Source organism: Copidosoma floridanum, unplaced genomic scaffold, assembly GCF_036245765.1.
Source record: "Copidosoma floridanum isolate Cflo_tuat_1 unplaced genomic scaffold, Cflo_Japanese_pri ptg000029l, whole genome shotgun sequence".
Taxonomy (NCBI): domain Eukaryota; kingdom Metazoa; phylum Arthropoda; class Insecta; order Hymenoptera; family Encyrtidae; genus Copidosoma; species Copidosoma floridanum.
The window spans coordinates 4,875,298-4,894,868 of record NW_028321906.1 but is presented as its reverse complement, the minus strand read 5'-3'; the positions used below and the strand labels follow the sequence as shown (position 1 = coordinate 4,894,868).

At 41.7% G+C, this 19,571-nt stretch overlaps 3 protein-coding genes across 6 annotated transcripts in view; 1 reads left to right on the top strand and 2 right to left on the bottom strand.

Moving 5' to 3' along the window:
* orion (chemokine-like protein orion) overlaps positions 1-5,378 on the bottom strand; it is a 9,654-nt gene extending 4,276 nt beyond the window's left edge. The window contains exons 1-2 of one of the 2 annotated variants that reach the window (XM_014360861.2): positions 387-452; positions 117-249 (exon numbers count right to left, since the gene is read on the bottom strand). Coding sequence is in view for 1 of the 2 variants with exons in the window: in XM_014360858.2 (XP_014216344.2) it covers positions 4,658-5,251 (594 nt within the window). In the remaining variant the exon portion in view is untranslated. Of the gene's footprint in view, positions 1-116; positions 250-386; positions 453-4,657 lie in introns of those variants that run through there. The other variant, XM_014360858.2, reaches the window with a different exon arrangement.
* Positions 1-14,836, top strand: part of Ubr3 (Ubr3 ubiquitin ligase) — a 24,046-nt gene extending 9,210 nt beyond the window's left edge. The window contains exons 10-28 of one of the 2 annotated variants that reach the window (XM_089595833.1): positions 7,378-7,559; positions 7,647-7,786; positions 7,922-8,231; positions 8,342-8,585; positions 8,656-8,824; positions 8,910-9,077; positions 9,334-9,486; positions 9,775-9,959; positions 10,040-10,481; positions 10,554-10,699; positions 10,784-10,936; positions 11,014-11,322; positions 11,468-11,699; positions 11,780-11,995; positions 12,109-12,374; positions 12,451-12,801; positions 12,873-13,004; positions 13,088-13,227; positions 13,309-14,836. In XM_089595833.1, coding sequence (XP_089451959.1) covers positions 7,378-7,559; positions 7,647-7,786; positions 7,922-8,231; positions 8,342-8,585; positions 8,656-8,824; positions 8,910-9,077; positions 9,334-9,486; positions 9,775-9,959; positions 10,040-10,481; positions 10,554-10,699; positions 10,784-10,936; positions 11,014-11,322; positions 11,468-11,699; positions 11,780-11,995; positions 12,109-12,374; positions 12,451-12,801; positions 12,873-13,004; positions 13,088-13,227; positions 13,309-13,426 — 4,056 coding nt within the window. In that variant the 3' untranslated portion in view covers positions 13,427-14,836. The remainder of the gene's footprint in view (positions 1-7,377; positions 7,560-7,646; positions 7,787-7,921; positions 8,232-8,341; positions 8,586-8,655; positions 8,825-8,909; positions 9,078-9,333; positions 9,487-9,774; positions 9,960-10,039; positions 10,482-10,553; positions 10,700-10,783; positions 10,937-11,013; positions 11,323-11,467; positions 11,700-11,779; positions 11,996-12,108; positions 12,375-12,450; positions 12,802-12,872; positions 13,005-13,087; positions 13,228-13,308) is intronic. The other variant, XM_089595834.1, reaches the window with a different exon arrangement.
* Positions 14,657-19,571, bottom strand: LOC106645088 (small ubiquitin-related modifier). Of its 2 annotated transcripts, XM_014360852.2 has the most exons (6): positions 19,504-19,571; positions 18,913-19,433; positions 18,704-18,772; positions 18,310-18,387; positions 17,926-17,997; positions 14,657-16,289 (listed from the first exon to the last, which is right to left on the bottom strand). In XM_014360852.2, exons 2-6 carry the CDS (start codon positions 18,925-18,927, stop codon positions 16,224-16,226), a joined length of 300 nt encoding a protein of 99 aa, XP_014216338.1. In that variant the 5' UTR covers positions 18,928-19,433; positions 19,504-19,571; the 3' UTR covers positions 14,657-16,223. The 2 variants fall into 2 exon arrangements, with proteins under 2 accessions (XP_014216338.1, XP_014216339.1); XM_014360853.2 differs by having other exon boundaries at positions 18,704-18,766; positions 18,913-19,571.

The following is a 19,571-nucleotide window of genomic DNA, read 5'->3' as shown; positions in this document are numbered from 1 at the left end:
GTATAGGTATACTTTTCGGAGTCGCCGTAAAACAACACCGACAATGGAACGATCGACTGGCAAATGTTTCATACCCACACACTCTGCAGGGCTACACATTTATCACACCTACCTACCTATTATTTATAACAGCCCAAATAACAGAGAGGGATCAGAATGAGGAAACGACCCTCTCCTCCGTCCCTTGGACCCTCTTCACGTGCGTCCGTTCCCCTTATGCGATGCAGTATCAGTGTACACAACTTCAGGCTGACAACAAACAACAAAAACTCCAAATCTGTTGTAATTATGAGCGGGGAGGCACACTGTACGTGTAGTTGGATACGAATCCACGTATGCAAAAGAAAAAGGGTACAGAAGGAAAAAAATGGCGCGTTGACCCGTACCACTTGTATACAAGAGCCTACAGTGCGCGCACGAGAGCAAGGTGCGCGAAAGACTGACCGACTACTACTGGGAGTGAGGCTCGCTCTCTCTCCCTCCGGAGCTCCGGGCGGAGAAGAGAGAGAGAGCTGTTGCCGTGAGCGACACAGCTGGAGGAAACTGGAAATTCCACTACCTATGCTGTTAGGTGTATGTGGATGATGATGTTGTACGTGCACCTCTCTCTGTATGCATATATAAAACTACCTACGTGTGTTTTTAATGCTTTCTCTCTCTGCACATAAAATATATCACAATACATTGGTTGTCGTCCTCTGTTGCCTTTTTTTTTTTTTTTTCAACTGCAGCAGCACCTTTTGTGCGCACGTTTCTTATATGAATGTACGCACGTATGTTTATATTTATGTTGTACATGACAGTCGCACAATGCCAACGCTCGCCACATAATATAATTACAGTTTTACTAGTACCAACAGCTCGTACTCGCGCATAAGCACAAAGTGGTACAGGCATTACTTTTTTTACTAACCATTTTGCGGGCTCATGCGCCGTTTTGTTCTCTTTCCACCCCGGATTACACCCCCTCCCCTTTCGCCAACCCTCTTTTTATATTATCCGTGGTCTAATGTCCGCTGCATACTTTTTCTGCATCACCTCTTGTGCCGCAATTCACTTCGTCCACACCACTCGTTTCCAATGTCAATCTTTCTCTTCGTATCCTATGGAACAAAGTTGGAAACATTCTCGTCGTAGATCCGGTTACACATACTTACTTGTATACGTCCGCCTGTGCAGTTGATTTTAAAATTTTCAAGACCCACACACTCCAATTCGGCATCATCAGCTCTGTTTTTTACTCACGCGTGCATGCAAGCGCGGAATGTCCCGTTCGTCGTCCTCTGAATGTTTTGCGGTTCTTTATTTCTTTCCTCTATCCGCACGCGAGACACTCTGGGTACGTATCTATTCTTTGTCTGCCAGGTACACGCATTTTTTTTTGTTCTTCCTCTCCTTGGTAAAATTGTCTCCGTCGAGAAACTTTCTATCCAAAATCCACTGCGGTGGCGCGTGCAAATTGAGAATCAAAAAAAGTCAGTACACGACAAAGTTTCATCCAAACGATATCTTTGGTGCATCGTCAAAACTTCCGGCCAACTCGATGCCTCGCGGATCGTAATATCCGGTGACGTTATCAGAATCACGCGCCGCAGTGCCATCATCAGCATCACCGTCATCTCCGATATCCCGAGAACAAAGCGCGTCTTTTATCATCAGCCACTACCAGTCGATGCACATATTTGCACCACGTAAACAAATATTGTAAATTTTACTCGGTTGGAGCGAAACGACGTTATCCGTCACTTCTGTTGTGCGTTTGGTAAAAACAAAAAACATGTTGGGGTTGAAAAAATCGTGGATAACAATGGTTAGGTGGTATATGATCTTTCTCTGTGAAGTTCAGCTTTGGTGCACCATTTATTTTCACCCTGAAAAAAAGAAGGTACGACTCGATGGCACAAAAGTACACCAAACTTTCTGGTGTTATTGGAAACGTCGACCGAATCGGCGCTTGTTTTCACACTCTACCAGAGCTCAACTTGAAACAGATAAAATAATATGGTGTACAGCCATCCCCCAAACAAACGTTGTATACGAGTAAAGCTACACTAAACCAAAGCATAGTATAGGATTAAGCTCCCGTGGGACGTCGTGTTCTCATTTCAAGTAAAAACCTTTGTTTTATTTTTCATTTGCTCTATACATCACGTACTTATCGTAAGGCACATTAATTATATGGCACTTCATAAAAGAAATTTCTCATTCTTTCCGAGTGCCCATATACTTAGGTATTTCTTTTCTTTAAGTCTCGCACTCGGTGTATCTACTCGTACGCTCGTGAGTAAGAGAGCGCGCGTTTTTCTCCTAACACGGTCGTATACAATAATCATCCGCACGGATAAATTGATACGTCCACCGAGAGAACAGCTGTACGTGCCCCATCCGCAGTGTTCTTTCCAAACCATCATCGGGGTCAAAGACGAGGTTAAAGATATAGGATGCTGTTGTATGTATCGTGCAGATTCTACGCGCAATGCTGCCTTTTATCTGAGTATATTTTTTGTGAAAATTGATCGTCTGATGAACTTTAACGGAGAGAAAATACGAAAACTCGATTCAGCGAGCGATGGCTCGAGCACATGTGTTGCATAATACGAACCGAACGTGTATCTGTACGTACAATCGTATAGTGAAAAAAAAAAACAAACAAACAAAGAGACGACGATTACATCCGGAAATAATGACACATGTTGTAGATACCTCCAGGGAAATGAGACACTCAGAGCACTGATTACCCCTACCTGCGTGTTAAAAAGTTCGGCTTCGCGTATTTTTCCTTCTTCTCCGTATAATATGTAATCGACGCTCGAAAAAATTGTAGCTCAAGTATCTTTTCGTAGCTCCCATACGAACTATTGTACCTCGGTAAGTAAGACGTATTTTTGATCGAAATTTCATGCAACGAACTTTTTTGTTTGTCTCGATGAGCTTCATTACGTATAAGTGTACACGTGGTACTTATACTCTGTTTTAGCGTCCTTATATATCATAAGAAAAAAAAAAAAAAAAAAAAAAAAAGCGCGTCCTTCCACAAAACAAGGAACATAACATTATCGTGATACGCGAGATCGGATGCAATCGCCGTAACAAACACAATACGCGCAGCCTCTCGACTCGATCGTTTTATCTCGGTAAATTGGTATAAAATACAATCGTCGCGATAGTGAGTGCAATGTATATTGTCTACGAATGTCAATGAGAGTCATTTCCGCGGACTAGAGTTGATTATGCTCTCCGCACCGAGAAACCGTATGGAATCTTGGAAAATCGGTCGTGACCGGTACGTAATGGATTATAAAGAGACGATGATGAGCTCGCGCCGATTGAAAGATTGAAAGGGGGGGACACTTGATTGTTATCGAGCAACAGCTCAGGGTCAATTTTCATCCTCCAATGCGTGGTCTTACTTATGTATTTATTAGAAGAAGAAAAAAAACATATACATAAGAGCACACGCATCGATGTCACCGCGGTGGACGTTGCTGGTCATTCGAGGTACTTGATAATTAAAATCGTCCGAAACCTCCGTTACTTGCGTTATATTGTCTGTTGAATTATAATTGTGTCCTACCACCACCACTGCCCCGCGCCGACTCGTCTATTGGCACGTGCTCAGTCTTACCATAATTTGTGGATGAATCACAACTGTAAGTATACGGGGTTGGAAACGAAAAAGCAAGAAAGAAAGAATTCGAAGCAGCACCGAACCGATCTATATCTTGTTGAGACCTTATTTTATCTCTTTTTCTCGAATACTTTTTCAACTGCACGTGAATGTTACTATACTCTCGATGTAGTACAGTTAAACACAAATATATATATTCAAGTATGATTCAAGTAAAACCGGATGCGAGCCTTGTCCCATGACGCAGACGGGGAAAATCGGTACGAGAGTATATAGGTATACCATAAATAATACACAGCATGTCTTTTCGTTGAAAGATATATACCTATACAGTCAAGTGACAGTTGGTATAGATGTACAGACAAGGGGGAACGGACAATAACAAAATCTCACGTAATATACCAACGGTGTACCATATCGACGTAGACGTCCTTCTCCTCGATACTTACGCTTAATAAAAAATATACCTGTGCACATATTATACATATCAACGCACTCGTTCACCTACATAATGTTATAATATCATGCATAGCTCGTGCTTTGCCGATGAAGCAACGAACGATACTTTCTATAATCTCTCGAGATCGGCAAGCAAACACAAGCATAAACGATTGATCCTGCGTACCCAAACAAGGACGAGAGAAAGTATATCCATTGATCTTTCAAACCATGACGTGACGACGAAACTTTGCACCCAAAGATTGTAAAGTAAAGACTACATATTGTATTCTTGTTATTCACGTGCACGATTAAGTGATAAGCCGGTGAGAGAAAAAAAAAACAGAAAAATGAAATAAATGTACAAAAAGCACAGATCGTAGTACCAAGTCTGTCGCAACGATGCAGATAACGAAGCCACAGCAGTTGATCGAACTCCATACACGGGGCAAAAGGGGAAAGAAAAGTGCAAACAGCCCAACAAGTATACAATATATCTTCATTACGTATATAATATACAGGTCGGTCGAACGTAAAAGCCTCTCGGGGGGGATTTGAATCGTTTGTTGAAAGACGCGTGGCGTGTGTTACCTGCATATTCCTCGCGAGTAGCGTGAGGACGCTCCTGTGAAACACGTCCTCCTCCCACTTGGCCGGGGGCACGACGAGCCGGTGTATCATCTTGAGTACGTCGGGCAGGGCGTTCAAGCCCGAGCTGACCGCGTTCCTCGCGAACTCCTCCATGGTGTACTGCTCGTACCTTTGCCGGGCCCCCGCGTACCTAACGAAGCTCTGATACGTGTTCTCGACCTGGCCCAGGTACTTCCACAGGTCGTGCATGGCTTTTTCGAGCTGCTCGCGCTCGGGCACGCGCTCCAGTATGGCGTCGAGGACCAAGTCCGTGCGCTGTTGCTCCCGCGACTCGTGCGCCTCGATGACCCGTGACACCTGGCTTATGCGCGACATCAGCCGCTTCTCCATCATCTTGACGAAGGGAAAGGTGTCGCCGGCCCCGCTCGAGCCCGGCTCCTTGGGCTTCACCAGCTGGTACGACTCTAGGGCGTCGGTCACGAGCTCGCGGCTGAACTTGAGCACCTCCGTCACGTCGCCCAGGGACACGTCGAACGCCTCGGTACCCAGCACCAGCCAGCCGATTATCGGTGCCAGTAGCCACCTTGGCGACATGCTTACCTATATATGTGCACGGGGATGGGAGGGATCTTTAAACGCAACCTTCTCCGTATGTGGGTGGGCACTGGAAAACAAAGGAGGATAACTTGGGCGGGGTGGGGACAGGATACGCTGCGCTCCGGGGTCGAGCGTCGACTGCGGCTCGCGCACGAGAGGAAACGTCGCGATGATGGCTGCGCGTCGCCCTTCTCTTCTCTTCTCTCTCGTGCTCTTCGCGTGCAAGTCTACGCCTGATGCATCAGACGTTGTATAACCTATATACTTACTCTTGGGCTGGTGATGATGATGCTGCGCGTCTCAAGTACTTCTTTTACGTACAGCCCCCCATTCGTTATGGAGGGGGGGGGTTTCAGTCCACGCGACAGATTCAATGGTGCGCTTCGAGAAAGAGAGAGAAGATTGTTTTGACTCTGATGTTTTATCGTGCGTTTTGGCCCGAAGGGGGTCATTGATCGAGGATACGAATGAGCATAAGAAACGTCCGGTGCAACGTTATTTGTCATATCCCTTGCAACGATGCATTATTTGTAATCGTAAAAAACAAACAACCAAACAAATGAACGTACTTTGCACAGGTGGTCCCACGAAAAGCCGGTCCTCTCGTGTTTACGTAAGGCTTTTCGTCACGCTCTCGGTTGCAATAAAACTTTCCACGCGAGCTCTTGGTTTATTGAGCCATTGCGCGACTGACATCAATAGGGAAGCCCATTATGTAAAATACATCGATGTCCTTTCTCGCTATACATTTATGTATGGGATGTACCGATGCACCTACACCATAGAAAGATCGCTTCGAGTTTCCAAAATACGCTCCGCGTGGGTGTATCGCACGATTTATGCAAAACAACACGCCGCGGTGTCATACGACCGGGGGCACGATGATGTCTCGATATTAAAGTTGGACAACGCTGATCGATCGGTAAATTATTATTCATCATATGTGTACATATTATATTGTGTACGCCTTTTGGCTCTCGTTGATCGATTAGCGCGTCAATTCGGTTCACGGGATTCTTTATTTATTACACTTTGACACCTGGTGCGGAACGATTTTTCAAGTTGTAGGAGGGTATTTATAAATTACCCAATCGTTTGAATTTATCGAGTTTACTCATCTTTTTTGAGCGCGTGTACGTATAGGTACGTCATTTTCTGCAATGTAACTGCACAGGCATCATATTTTCAAACCCGTCAATCACCCAAACGCTTTATTCATACTAAACTCTATGATAAAGACCTGCTTGCTCATTTGTACCGATCTACAAGGTTGAGCGCAAAATTTGGAAATGCGTGGTTTGATGAGTTCAAGGTCAAGGTGTCGAAGGAAAAAAAAATCGTTGTGGTCACTGGGCTGGCATGTGCGTTTTCCTCAAGACTTTCCATTCAGCGAAATCGCATGTGAAATTGCAACATCGACAGGTTTTTTTTTTTTTTTTCCCGTCGAGTATAGGTGAAACAATGACAATAACAACAGGTATTTTTGCACTCACGATTGCAGAACAAAAAAAAAAAAGCTGAAATCCGTGTTCCAAAAGTACGCAAGAAGTTGTAAGCTTCACTTACAATTTATTTCTTTTAACGTTAAAACAATTGATCCCTCGTACAGTTATTTGAAACATTCCGAGCCCCACTTGTCATTCGAACGAGTACCATCACATGGTGTTTTTCCAGCGTATTACTTATATACACGCTGTCCCCTGGAATTGAATATCTATTCTCTTCCATTCCATTGATTTTATTTTTTCCTGATTCAAGTGCATGCTTTTTGCTGAAAAACAATTTTTTGTAGCTTATCACTAATCACAGTGCAACGCCGAGAATACTTATGTTTTTTTTCCGGCAGATACGTGCAATACATTTTACCTATAAAGTTTTACTTGAAACGAAACGCTTTGCAATGACATTGCCTCGGTTTTGCCCTACATTGTTTTTTCGCTCAAATTGTCATTCGAGTATTTCGTATCAATCCAAGCGCATACCACATTACAACATCGACCGGAAAATAAGTCAATGACAATACATCCCCTGCATTAATCGGTCATTCTCAAAGTTTCTATGTCATTTTCCGTGCAAGATGAGCTCAAAAGTTCACAAAAAAACCCTCCAATCAACGTTTCCAGGTGGCGTTCTACGAGATCCTGAACAACCTCTGGGTCCGCAATGGCTTGCAAATCCGGGGCCAAGCCATGACCTACATCCAGTGTAACTTTTGCAACTCCATGGTTGACGCCGATCTCTACCTCCTCCAGATATGTGCCACGAAGCTACAGCCCGACGTCTTTCTCTCAACGATTATCGACAAGTGAGAACTTTTTTTTTTACTCCTCTTGTCCTAGTAGGTTTGTACGTAATCCCAAATAATCATCTCTTCTTCTTAAAAAAAAATTAGGTTCCATGTCAAGGAATGGATGAGCCTGAGCCGCTACCACGCCCCGCAAAACGAGTACCTCGAGGGCGAGCACGACCTCTCGATGCTCGAGAGTTGTCTGACCTTCCTCGCTACCTTGGTCAACGTGCGGACCAATTTGGGTAATTTTTCCTTTTTCCCTGTCTTTTTTTTTACTAATAATTTCCAACTACAGAAAGCAAAAAAACAACAACACAGTCCACTCAATTTAATTAGCATTTAGTAAAAAAATAAAAACAAAACAAACCCAATGACAGGTCTCTCTGACGCCGAGATGTCGTGCCTGGAAATGGTGACGCTGCTGTGTATGGGCGACAAGACGCATAGCCAACTGATGGAGCTGATGCCCGAGCGTTGCGGCACGACCCAAAATCGGGACTTTGACTCTGTGCTCAAGGAAGTAGCCCACTACCGCGCCCCCAACCTCGAGGCCAGTGGCAACATGCAACAGGGCATGTACGGACCAAAACCCCGTGTCTGGGACGAGCTCTTCAATCCCCTGCACGTGCTCCTCCGTGCCGTCCAGCGCAAGGACTTTCAAGTCTCGATGGACCGCTTCACCACCTAGTGAGCACTTAGTTCCTTTTTTTTTTTTCTCCTCTTTTGCCCTTCCCCCTTGAATTCCCTTGTACCGTCTATTATTTATTTATTTTATTTTTTTCTCCTTTCTTTTCCAGCGTGAAGCAGTCCGGAAAACTAAAGTCCAACGCGGCCCCTTGGCCGCCGTTCCGGCACCCAGCCCCGGTCTCGGCCGACTACGACGACCCTCGACTCGTGTTACGCTCGAAAGTCTTCCACGCCATGATCTTCGTCATACTCTACAAGGCGGTCAATGGCCAAAACATATCCGAGCACGTGATGGCCCTGGCAGTCTACCTGCTCGAGATGGCCGTCGTTACCGCCGAGTTGCCCGACAATTCCGTGAGTACTACTGCAGGATACATCTCATGAACCTAACATAATGACGATGACGATGGTTGTGTGTTTTCAGACCCACCCACTGTGCCAGTACAACAGCGGAGGCTCGCAGCGCGTGTTCAAGGACATGGATCTCACGGGCTGGTTCAACAGCAACAACCTGTCCGAAAATCTACGGACCGTCATACCCCGAGTCGTCCTGGTTCAGGAGCCCGATCACAGCAGTTCCGATAGTAATGATGGCTTTAGTGCGTTGATGATTGTCTACTTCTGGAAGTTTCGTTGCTTATCATGTATTTTCTTTTTTGTTTTCCTCCTCCTTCGAAGGCGAACTCGAGTGGGAGGGTTTGATGCCCGAGGTAGCGATGCTGAACGACAGCGCCGACGAGGGTGCCGTCGGCGTGCTGGCTCTTCCCGCGTCCATGGAGAGCAACGTGTCCGACGACGTCAGCATGAGCGCTGCTTCTCTGCCGGCTCTTACCGCCTCTGAAAACGGTATGTGTACAGGCCTCCCTCCGGTACACCTATATTGTAGGCTTCTTTGTTGCTATTTTAATTTACCCTTTATTGAGAAAAAAAAAAAGAAGAAACCCCATGTATTTAGTCTTGTACTTACGTGTCTTGGTAATAATGATTCTTGTTTGTACACAATAAATTACTGTGCTCGGCGGGTCACACGAGACCCTTTGTGTTTGACCGTCATGTTTCTATGTTGGTTTTTTTTCTTTGTTTTTTCCCTGGTGTTTGGTAGTCGAGTATGATATCAGTTATGTAGCCGAAGACGGGGTAGTCGCCATCCCGCGCGGGGATAGCGAAGACGAAAGATTACCGCCGCCAAGAGCGTTGCCGCCGTCCACCGAAGATTCCACGATATTTGCCCTCGAATCACGTCCTTCATTGAACAGTACGTTGTCAACCACTGATCAGTTATTAATCATCACAATATGGTGCATTCACACTAAAATTTATCATCAATTGCTGTAGTCTCATGTATTTTTTCTCTCTCTCTCTCTCTCTCTCCACCTTGTTCTCTAACAATGCGTTCTTGGTATATGGACTAAATACAAATCGATCTTATTTTTTTATTTATTTATTTATTTACTATCGCATCTCAAAAAAATCATGCATACGATGAGCACTTCATCAGCCCGAGTCGTTCATTTGATTCGCATGGACCATTTTATCATTCAAGCCGAAGTAATGAACAACAGTCAGCCCGCTCTGCCGCCAACGATCCTACGTCCTGCCGTGATGGCCGGTAACGAGATGGTATCCGTAAACGCTGCCAGGCGCAACAACGCCGTCTCGATTTCCAATGAAATCGTTCCGTCGACGTCGTCAAATTGTCACAAACAGCTGCGCCGGAGGGATCCTCAGGTAAGACATTCGACGCTTTATCGCGTCATCTGCACTTGGTACATGTTTATGCGTTACGTCACTTGTCAATTTGTAAGCAGACAGGGGCCGTGCAGCCTCAGATGGTGCGAGTCAACGAGAGCATAATATCCCTGCTGCTGAAGCTGCACTCGCAGTTGTCGGGTGCCCCGGACAGTTACACGCCTCCGGAGGCGTTTTCGGCGTCGGAGGCCGAAGCGGGTAGTAGTAGCATGGACACCTCGAGTCCAGAAGCTGCCTCCGAGTCCCGGATCGGTGACGGCCCCTTCTTCATTGGCCAGCTGCTCAACAGGATCGCCAGTTTGGATTCCATGTGCCGCGAAGCCATCGTCGAGACGCGCAACCGGCACTGGCCCCGCATGCAAGAGTGCGAGGATGAACAGCGGGAGCGCGAGAACCGCGAACGCGAGGAGAGACGCAGACGGGCTCGTGAGAGGCAGCAGAAGCTTATGGCCGAGTTTGCGAACAAACAGAAGCAGTTTATGGAAAAAGCCATGGAGTCTGGTTAGTTTTTTTATTAGTTTGTTCGTTTGCTTGGTGCAGCGTGCTGAACTTAAAAATGTCGTTCACTTGCAGACGGAGCCGGCGTTTCCAACATGGATTGGGACGCTGACGAGGGACAAGCGAAGATAGAGAGCAAGAAGGAGTACGACTGCGTCATTTGTAATCAAACCACACCTAGCACGGAGGAAGTTCCCATGGGCCTGGTGGTCTTAATTCAGGTAGTTGCTGCAGAATATTATTAGATCTTTTGCTTCTTATCCCAAAATGTTTATTAATTATATTCTTAAAAACTAAAAAAATAGTCCACCAGCGTGACGGGGCACGAGCGCAAGCACTCGGAGCGCCTTGTGCTGCCTACGTCAGATGACGATCCACCAACCCGGTATCCGAAAGAAGACACTCGTGCAGCTCATTTCGATCTCAGAATAGACGAAATGAATAGGTGGTTTGATCCGGTAAGTCTGACGCTTCGATCGACATTGTAATTTGTACAAGTTGCAAAACACGTGTTGACTGGTTGTTCCCCAAACAGCTTTCTTGGATGATATCGGTCAACCTCGGCTGGGAAGGTGGCGTGCACGTGCAAACGTGCGGCCACCACCTGCACCTCGACTGCCTGAGATCGTATCTAACTTCGCTCCGGGGCTCGCAGAGACAACAAAATCTCGACGTCGACAGGGGCGAGTATAATTGTCCCCTCTGCAGGCAACTGGCCAACTCGGTTCTACCGCTGTCCCCACAGCTGGGCGAATGCTCGGCGGTGGTACGCTCTCGTCACTCGTCCGCCGAAACGATACTCTCGGACCTCACCAATCTGCTACGAGAGACGCGGGCCAGTCCCGTAAGTACATAACGATCATTCCACGTCAGTGTGTATTATGTTATACATGCACGATTCATGCGCGGACAATCATCGTGCAACCACCACGGAAATAATTACTTGCTCCGTTTAATGAGGATATTCGCAAAACAAGAATTTATTTCAGATCTCGTCGAACCTCACCGCCGCCCTCGGCAAAGCGATGGAGGACTTGACGAGCTCGACGTACATGAAGTACAAGCAAAAGAACTGGAACCCTAGTCATCAAAGTCTATTTCTCTTCGTAACTTCGGTAGCGCGCACCAATCTCGAAATCGAGCTTGTGCAGCGTGGAGGCTCGCTTTCATCTGTTTCATCGCACATGGCCGTCCCTCTTTTACCAAAGCGCGGTTGCATCGGTGAGCATTTGTTTATTTGCACATGTGTACCTGTAGAAAAAATTATGCGTTTAAATAAAATTGAAAATATATATTTTCAGTTGCACTGCTGCATGTACTGTCGGTACATGCGAGAGTATTGGCGCATTGGGACATCGATCGTCAGTGGCAGCAACTGTCAGGGCTGCCTGTGGATCCTCTTCCACAAAATGCGCGGGACATTGTTCCTCTCGAGAAAGAAGTTCCGTTCCTCCTGCGAGATCCCACGGCTTTGTTAATTCAATTCATACTTCTACTTCCTCTTCACCTCGATCAAAGTAAGCCAACAATCGGGTACTCATGTCAATAAAATGAACTTTGATTATTATTATTATTATTATTATTTTTTTTTTTTACAAATGTCATAATAAAACTCATTAATTTGTTTTAGCTTATTTCTCTATGGTGGTTAAAGTCATGTATAATTTGTTGTACTACCAAATCGTAATTCAAGTCAGCTGTGAATTGACTCAAGCCCAGAGGAATGCAGTTATTGGTCGAGGAATTTTAAGCGACAGTTCGAGCCCGATTACGTCCGAAACTGTCCTGAGGTCTGTGATCGCTTACTTTCGTGATAGTAAGCTTTACAATAATGACGATATACCCGCGTCATCGATTAATTACGCTAGGATAAGAAGTCAAATGATAGAACAGCTGGTAAATAAAGATGCCTCATAATAACTACGGATCCCAGTATACAAAGCTAATGTCTCAATTTTTGCTCCAACGCTAGATTCGAAATTTGTGTTTGCCTTTTCTGCGAGTGGCTGCACTACTCCGTCATCACTTGTACGAGCAGCCCATACCAACGATCCGTTCAACAGATCAGGAATTCACCGGGCTCGTTTATTACTTGGAGCTAGTGACTGACGGCATGGATTCTGACTCCTTCAACTCGGCTGTGGTTCTCAGTTGGCCGAACAAGGAGGTATCTGTTTCAGCGCCGCGGCTCTGGCTCGATCAGTTGTCTGCCTTCGTCAATAATACCGAGATTGCCGCTAGAAGTTTGATTGGAAACCAACATGTTTCGTGGCAAATGCCAAAACTACTGAGTCTTCCAAGGGAATATGAAAAGATATTCACGGTAAGGATAAATGTGCAGAATGTAATGTTAGTACTATGGAAATTGTTACTTTATGATTTTGTGACTTGCAGTACTATCACGAGAGACAGTGCCGCCAATGTCACTCTGTGCCCCAAGAGATAAGCGTTTGTTTATTGTGCGGTACGATTGTTTGTCTCAAACAGAACTGCTGCAAACAGACAAATGTTTGCGAAGCTGTACAGGTAAGGATTATTTATGGGTGTAACAAAAGTGTAATCTTTTTTTACCCTGACAACACTGAAAATCTAACCTTTGTAATTTACAGCATTCAATCGACTGTGGCGGTGGAACAGGTATATTCCTCGTTGTCACTTCGACTTACGTGATCGTTATTCGCGGCAGAAGGGCTTGTTTATGGGGATCCTTGTACCTTGATGACTTTGAGGAAGAAGATAGAGATTTAAAGTCAGTAATTTTTTCTTAAATTTCCCGTGATGTTAATTTTTTTGTTTGTTATTTTTTCAACAACTATTTATGTGTTTTCAGGCGTGGAAAACCTCTGTACCTGAGTCAGGACAGATATCAGTTGCTGGAGCAGCAGTGGTTGGCCCATAGGTTTGATCATACGAAGAAAACATGGGTCTGGCATCGCGACGCGCTGTGACCTCTTTACAACGAAAACAGGACGTATCCATCCGACGTATAAATAGTTTAAGTTAGAACCACCAACTTATAGGCCGTCATCGTCGAAGCCTCACCTTCTTTACAACGCTTGATGAAGAAAAAAAAAATTATATAGTAAAACTATCTGGCGGAATCTAGATAACTATATTTATTTCGAGGCAAAATAATAAGTGACGTAAACAATTATAGGCTTAAATAATTAATTATTGAAAGTATTAACTACGACGAAATTCTTACAGTGACTGGCTTTCAAAACCATGTCTAGCAAAAATTTGCGATGTTTACTAATACTGGTTCTATTAGAGACCTCAGGTTGTTAACTTTCATTGCGGTATTTACATCGCATTACTTGACGATTAAATTGCAAAGTTCAATGTACGACAGGTTTTTTTTCTTCTTTTTTGATTAATAATCTTGTATTTTTTGGTTGTTTTTGTTTCGAGGGAGTTTGGAAGCTTCGTATCAGTATATTTAAATACTTTTTCAATTCATAGTAAATACGTAAACTAACCAGGCACTTTTGGTACACAAATGTACAATGCAATGTTTGTAATTAAAAAGAAAAAAAAAATTAAATTAAAAAAAAAGGCGCTACCATACTAAGTACTGAAAGAAGCAGACTGGTGTCTCTTAAATTGATCTTGCAAGCACGCTAGATCATGAACTGTAAAATGTTTAAAACCTTAAGCCTGCAGTATATAATACTCTTGAAAAAATAAATGTCAAACATAAGTATTGTTTAGCAGAATATCACGTATTTCTTTTTTTGATTCTTTAAAAATAACATGTTTTAATGAAACAGTTTATATCAAATTTCATTCATTAGTTTATATTAGTATTTTGAATTAGCAAAACGTCAATGACGTCAATTTTATGATTGTAAAATAATATTCAGTGTGATTTTTTTCAAAAATAAATATAAATTTTTAAGAATACGGGAAGGAATAACCACTGCAGAAGAAAAATGTGAAATGGGCTGTGCACGCGTATGATTTTTAGATTTAGAACCACCTTGTAAGAAACAAAGAAATCCGTGCTGTACACGAGTTGTTTTTCTAATTAAAAAAACTCAATAGTAAATGATGCACTCTTTATTTTTGTGTGATGAAAGTTAGTGAAGACTATGAATTCAAGGTTGTAAATATGTATAGACGCAAAAACCTTGGTATGTGCATTGAGGTCATTTGCAAATAATCAACTTGTACATAACTTAGTTTTCTTGAAATTTAATTTTTCTTTTTTCAATTAGAAATGTTTTTGTCTAAGAATATCATATTTTATGAGTAAAAAGTTTATAATAGATGTACTAAATCAATTAATGTTAATGATTGAACAATACAATAAAAATGTGTTTTAAAACTTCAAAATATATAAATAAAACGCTATTGTACCAAAACTCGTAATTTATTTATTATGTACTCAAATTTTTATTGAGTTACACATGACCGTCTTATTAGGTCGTCTTAAAGATGTGAAGTTCTTAGCTTCTACATTTAAATTTCAAGTAAATATTACAAAATGTATGAACTTAAAGATTCATAGATAAAAGTGAGCAAATAAATCTGTGGTGTTTGTAGTCAAGTGTACTTAATGAACAAATTTTTAAATAAAAGAAAATGGACTACAAAATGAATAATATAAAATGGTTTTGTCCAGTATTTATTTGTGTTTTTTTTTACTTTTTTTTTTTTTCTTTTTTAATAAAGAGTAATACATAGTGAACTTAAGATAGCTTGCACTTAAATACTTTTAAAAAAAATTTCCAATTCATACAAACGAGTGATTGTTAGAACTTTGGTACTGAACAGTTACATGATAATGAATATAAACAGCAAGCATAGTTGCAACCAATAAATTACTGTACAATTTTAATACGGGTACTTTTGAAATCTTATAGATCATCTTTTTATGCAATCTGGACAAAAACGTAAATGTTAAAAAATTTAATATCAAGTTCGTAACGTTTGCTGAATGAAAATTTAAACATCGAGTGAAAACATTACGCCAGTAAAGAATACGTAATTAATCGCATGATTAAAATTTTCATGTACATAAAAGAAAAGACTTTTCTCGTTAATTGCGTTTTATTGTTTGAATGCAACACTTTTTTTGAAACTAGCATCATTAATGGTCGCTGTTTAATATTTTTACAACATAACAAATGATTTATTACTAGAAGGAATTGTCTTGAAATAATTCGTTAACTTAAATCTACAAATGCGCAGTGTTAATTTAAATATTAATCTATGATTGATATCTGTACTATGGTGGCACAGTTTTTAAAGTATCAAATAGAGTTTTTTCAATACACATACTGCAGTATCATCAAAGTAGAAATATCAAAGGAAGATTAAACAGAACTGCATGTTGGTGGAAAGAAATTAAAATTTTTCTAAATAAAAATTCAGTTCTCTTTTTTTTTTTTTTTTTTTTTTTTTTTTTTTTTTTTTTTTTTTTTATATAATTTTTTTTTCTTTTTTCTTTTTCATAATTATGGATGAATGTGTGTGAAATAATAATCTGGATGTGGTGTTCAACATTCCCATTGTATACAAATGGATCATAATTACTTACTCCATCTTAATAATCTGGTTATAGTGTTTTACATCCCCATCGTATACAAATGGATCATAATTACTTAAGATGAAAATCAAACTATTATTAGGTTGTTAATACGTCGTATATGACGATTTTTTTTCACTTCTTTGTATCAGCCACTTACACAGAGTAAAAAATAGGATCAAGAAACATGGCTTCTGTCGGAACTTTAAACACTCTCAATGATGTTTTCCTCCCGTTTGTTCTTGATATACTTCAATTACATCGTCGTTTTCCATCTCCAACTTGAAAAAACAAAAACAAAATAGGAATTTAGAGATACGTAGGTAAGTAATGTTAAGCAATTTGGACGACACTAATACAGAACTACACTGATTATGTTCAATAAACTACAAAAGTATGCAGTAACACCACCACCGCCGCCAACAAAAAATTAAGTTATGGCAGAAATTAGTTCAAGAAATAATTATTTCAATGATAAAAGGCAAATTAAATACTTGAGACATGGTAGCTTTGGGTCATTAGAATTGAAAAACTTCTAAGTAGTAGAATTTACTGAAGTTACATGATTTTATCAACCACTGAAGTAAAAACAAGCGAATTTATATGATATTCAATTAGTTCCCTATATTTAAAGCATTATGAGTTTATCGGTAATTGATTGTTTACTAGTGATCACGGTCTGATTTAGCAGATAAATTTAAGAGGGATAATGAGTTTCGGCATAGTATACACCACATACCTTATTTTAGATTGGTGTTGTGCAAAGACAATATGAACGTACAAAAATTATGGCACTGCCATTATTTAATTATACATAGTAATAATATATTACATCTAGGGAGCACAAGTAAAGAATGTTCCAGAACTAACGTATCTTTTGAGCAAAGTTGCGGATGACTGACATGAGGCTAGAGGTATTTTTTTCGCAGGGTGTAGACATGTCGTTTTGAAGAGAAAAGATTACGTTTTTGCTCTACATAGAATAAAGTATTAAGATTTCAAATAACACACCCCCCTTTGAAGTGTTAAAGAAGTATAAAAGCTCTTGTCACTAATTAGCCAGATTGTGGTGTAGGTGGATCTTACAAGCTTCCTCTACATGCATTTACTACTGACTCTAATCATTGTCATTAAAGTTTAAAGTATATAGGACGTTAATTTTATTTATTTGACAAACTTTATTTTGACAGTACATTACATAAAAGCACGATGACGACGACGACGTGAGAGTCGAAAAAGATGTGTAAAAATATGTACTACACATCAAAAATTCGGAATTCACTTTTTCTCACAATAGACATACATGCAAAAAACTGACCTAGTGGAGTTATAAAAATATATCCTAAAATTTTATGAATGGTACCAATCAACAATGCTCTTAGATAAATAAACAAGTCAACGATTAAAATGGATATAAATAATTTTTGGAATCAAATGTTTCGAGATAACTGTAAGTAATGTATTTAATTAAACTAATTTCATTGGTCACGTGGATTTCGATTTTTCAAATTGTTAATTGTCATAAAATAAATGTAAGCATACATTTTAATTACAAAAGAATTACAATTTATTGTAACTTTGCAATGTTAATAATGAAGCTTATTGCAGTCTTCTAAGACTATCGTACAATTCATATTTCAGCTTGCCAAATTTTAGATTGGTTGCATGTGAAATGAAAACGATGAGGATTTCTTATGCCTTTTGTACAACATCATAATACTAATTTTATAGAATTATAAAGAAGGTATTCATAGGAAATTTAAGTAATGTGATAACGTGGAAGTCATTAATTTGAAGGGATGAATAGTGTTAGAATAGCTTCCATTGTTTGGAAACTTGATTCATGCACTTGTTACAACAATATAGATGTGTTGGGTAGTTTAAAGTATAATTTCAAGGTACAAGTGAGACGCTTACCTGCTTTGGCGTTTCGTCGTCGTTAATTCTTTTGCCATCAAAGAGAAACCTGAGCGACGTCATTGGAACACCCTGAAACAAAAAATTCGAAAAAATTTAGAATGATAGACTTAAGATTCACAATGACACTGCAAGTCTTTGTTTCATTAACTTCTTTGGAAGCCAATTCTGAACTCAGAGTCTCAGAAAAAATGCATCATGCTAATTCAGTAACGGGCACGCGTTTATCGACGACCTTAGACACCAAATCCTATCGATGGGCCTCGAGTCGAAATAAAAAAAGGCTGGAGGCATTCAGAAAATTACTGAACATGCACGTGGAGGCGAGATACAACTGCAGTGATTAGGAGTGTGAAGATTTTAAGAGTATGTTATTGTACTTACCACGCGATCACTGTATGATTTTTTAAGTTTTCCCATCTGCGTCGTCATTTTCACCCTGAAATGGATTTCGTTGCTGTCCTGAGGGTTGCAACAGAGAAAACAGTAAATGAGATAAGGTACACTAGAATTAAATGAGGGGAAGAAAAAACTAGAAATGACGCGAAGGAATCACGGGAAAGCATCGGATGCAACAGTTCATCCGAGAGGCAGGTGGCCAGGTGCAAGCCGAGACGACGACGAGGAAGTGCAATCGGCGAAAAAAAAAAACATGGAAGCAGGGTAAGGTGAGCTAAACAACGCGGGAGGGGGAAAGGCGGCAAGGAATACGTGAGCGAGTGCGAGAGAGAGAGATAAAAAAAAAGAGCTGGGTATATCCGCAGCCCTATAGACTCACATTTCCGACGACTTTGAGTTTGATGTACTCTGAGTTGGCGTCTCCGGTTCCTGAATCCACCTTCTGTTCCTACGGAGCATCCAGCGCACAGGTTAGTGTAAATCGTGCGTGTGCGTCGCGCGCGAGGGAAGCCGGGCGGCACGCGCGGGCTCTTCCCTGGAGCTCCCACTCGCAGGCGACGAAAACCAAGAGGAAGCGAATACACTCACCTGATTATCGGCCATGGCTGCAATTGAGGATCCTCGGGAAAGCTGTCGCTAGTTTATTTGGTTGAAACGCTTGTACGCTACGTCAAGACACGCGCCCACACTACGTTCCGTCTCGCCTGGCTGCGGCGGAGGCTAGGCTATCCAAGTTTCGTTGAGAGAGCAGGCACTCAAGGCAGGCAGGCACCCGTACGTTGGGTTGCGCACGCACAAGAGAGAGAGAGAGAGTGCAAGAAAAGCAATATGGCGTTGCACCGCGGTTTTCTTGTATACAGGCGATGTTGCAATGTTGCACCTCCAGGCGATAAACGTGGGCAAAAAGATCTCCCAAGACTCTTGTCGACGTTGTAGGGGTTAGGATTTGTGACCGTGCACTTGCTTCTGGACACGTGAAATTACACCGATTTAATGACTGTAGGTTAGTTCCGTAACATTTATTTCGACCGCTTCGCTGCGCGTACAAGTAGAACACGGGAGATGAAGTTCAACAACGCCACGCAATACCTAACCAAGTCAGCTTGCAACTGCAAAAAGACTCAAGTTAATGTGGAAGAGACACTCTCAACTCTCAATCCTCGGTATACTTATCCCTACTCTCGCTCGTTGTGATCGCCCACACGCGGTTATTCCAAGTATAACATATAACAATAACTCGCAATTGA

Coding starts and splice junctions, on each gene's coding strand:
- LOC106645088 (XM_014360852.2), bottom strand. Junction 17,998..18,309: donor AATCATACAGTGATCGCGTG/GTAAGTACAATA, acceptor TTTTTGTTTCAG/GGTGTTCCAATGACGTCGCT. Junction 16,290..17,925: donor ACGACGAAACGCCAAAGCAG/GTAAGCGTCTCA, acceptor TGTTTTTTCAAG/TTGGAGATGGAAAACGACGA.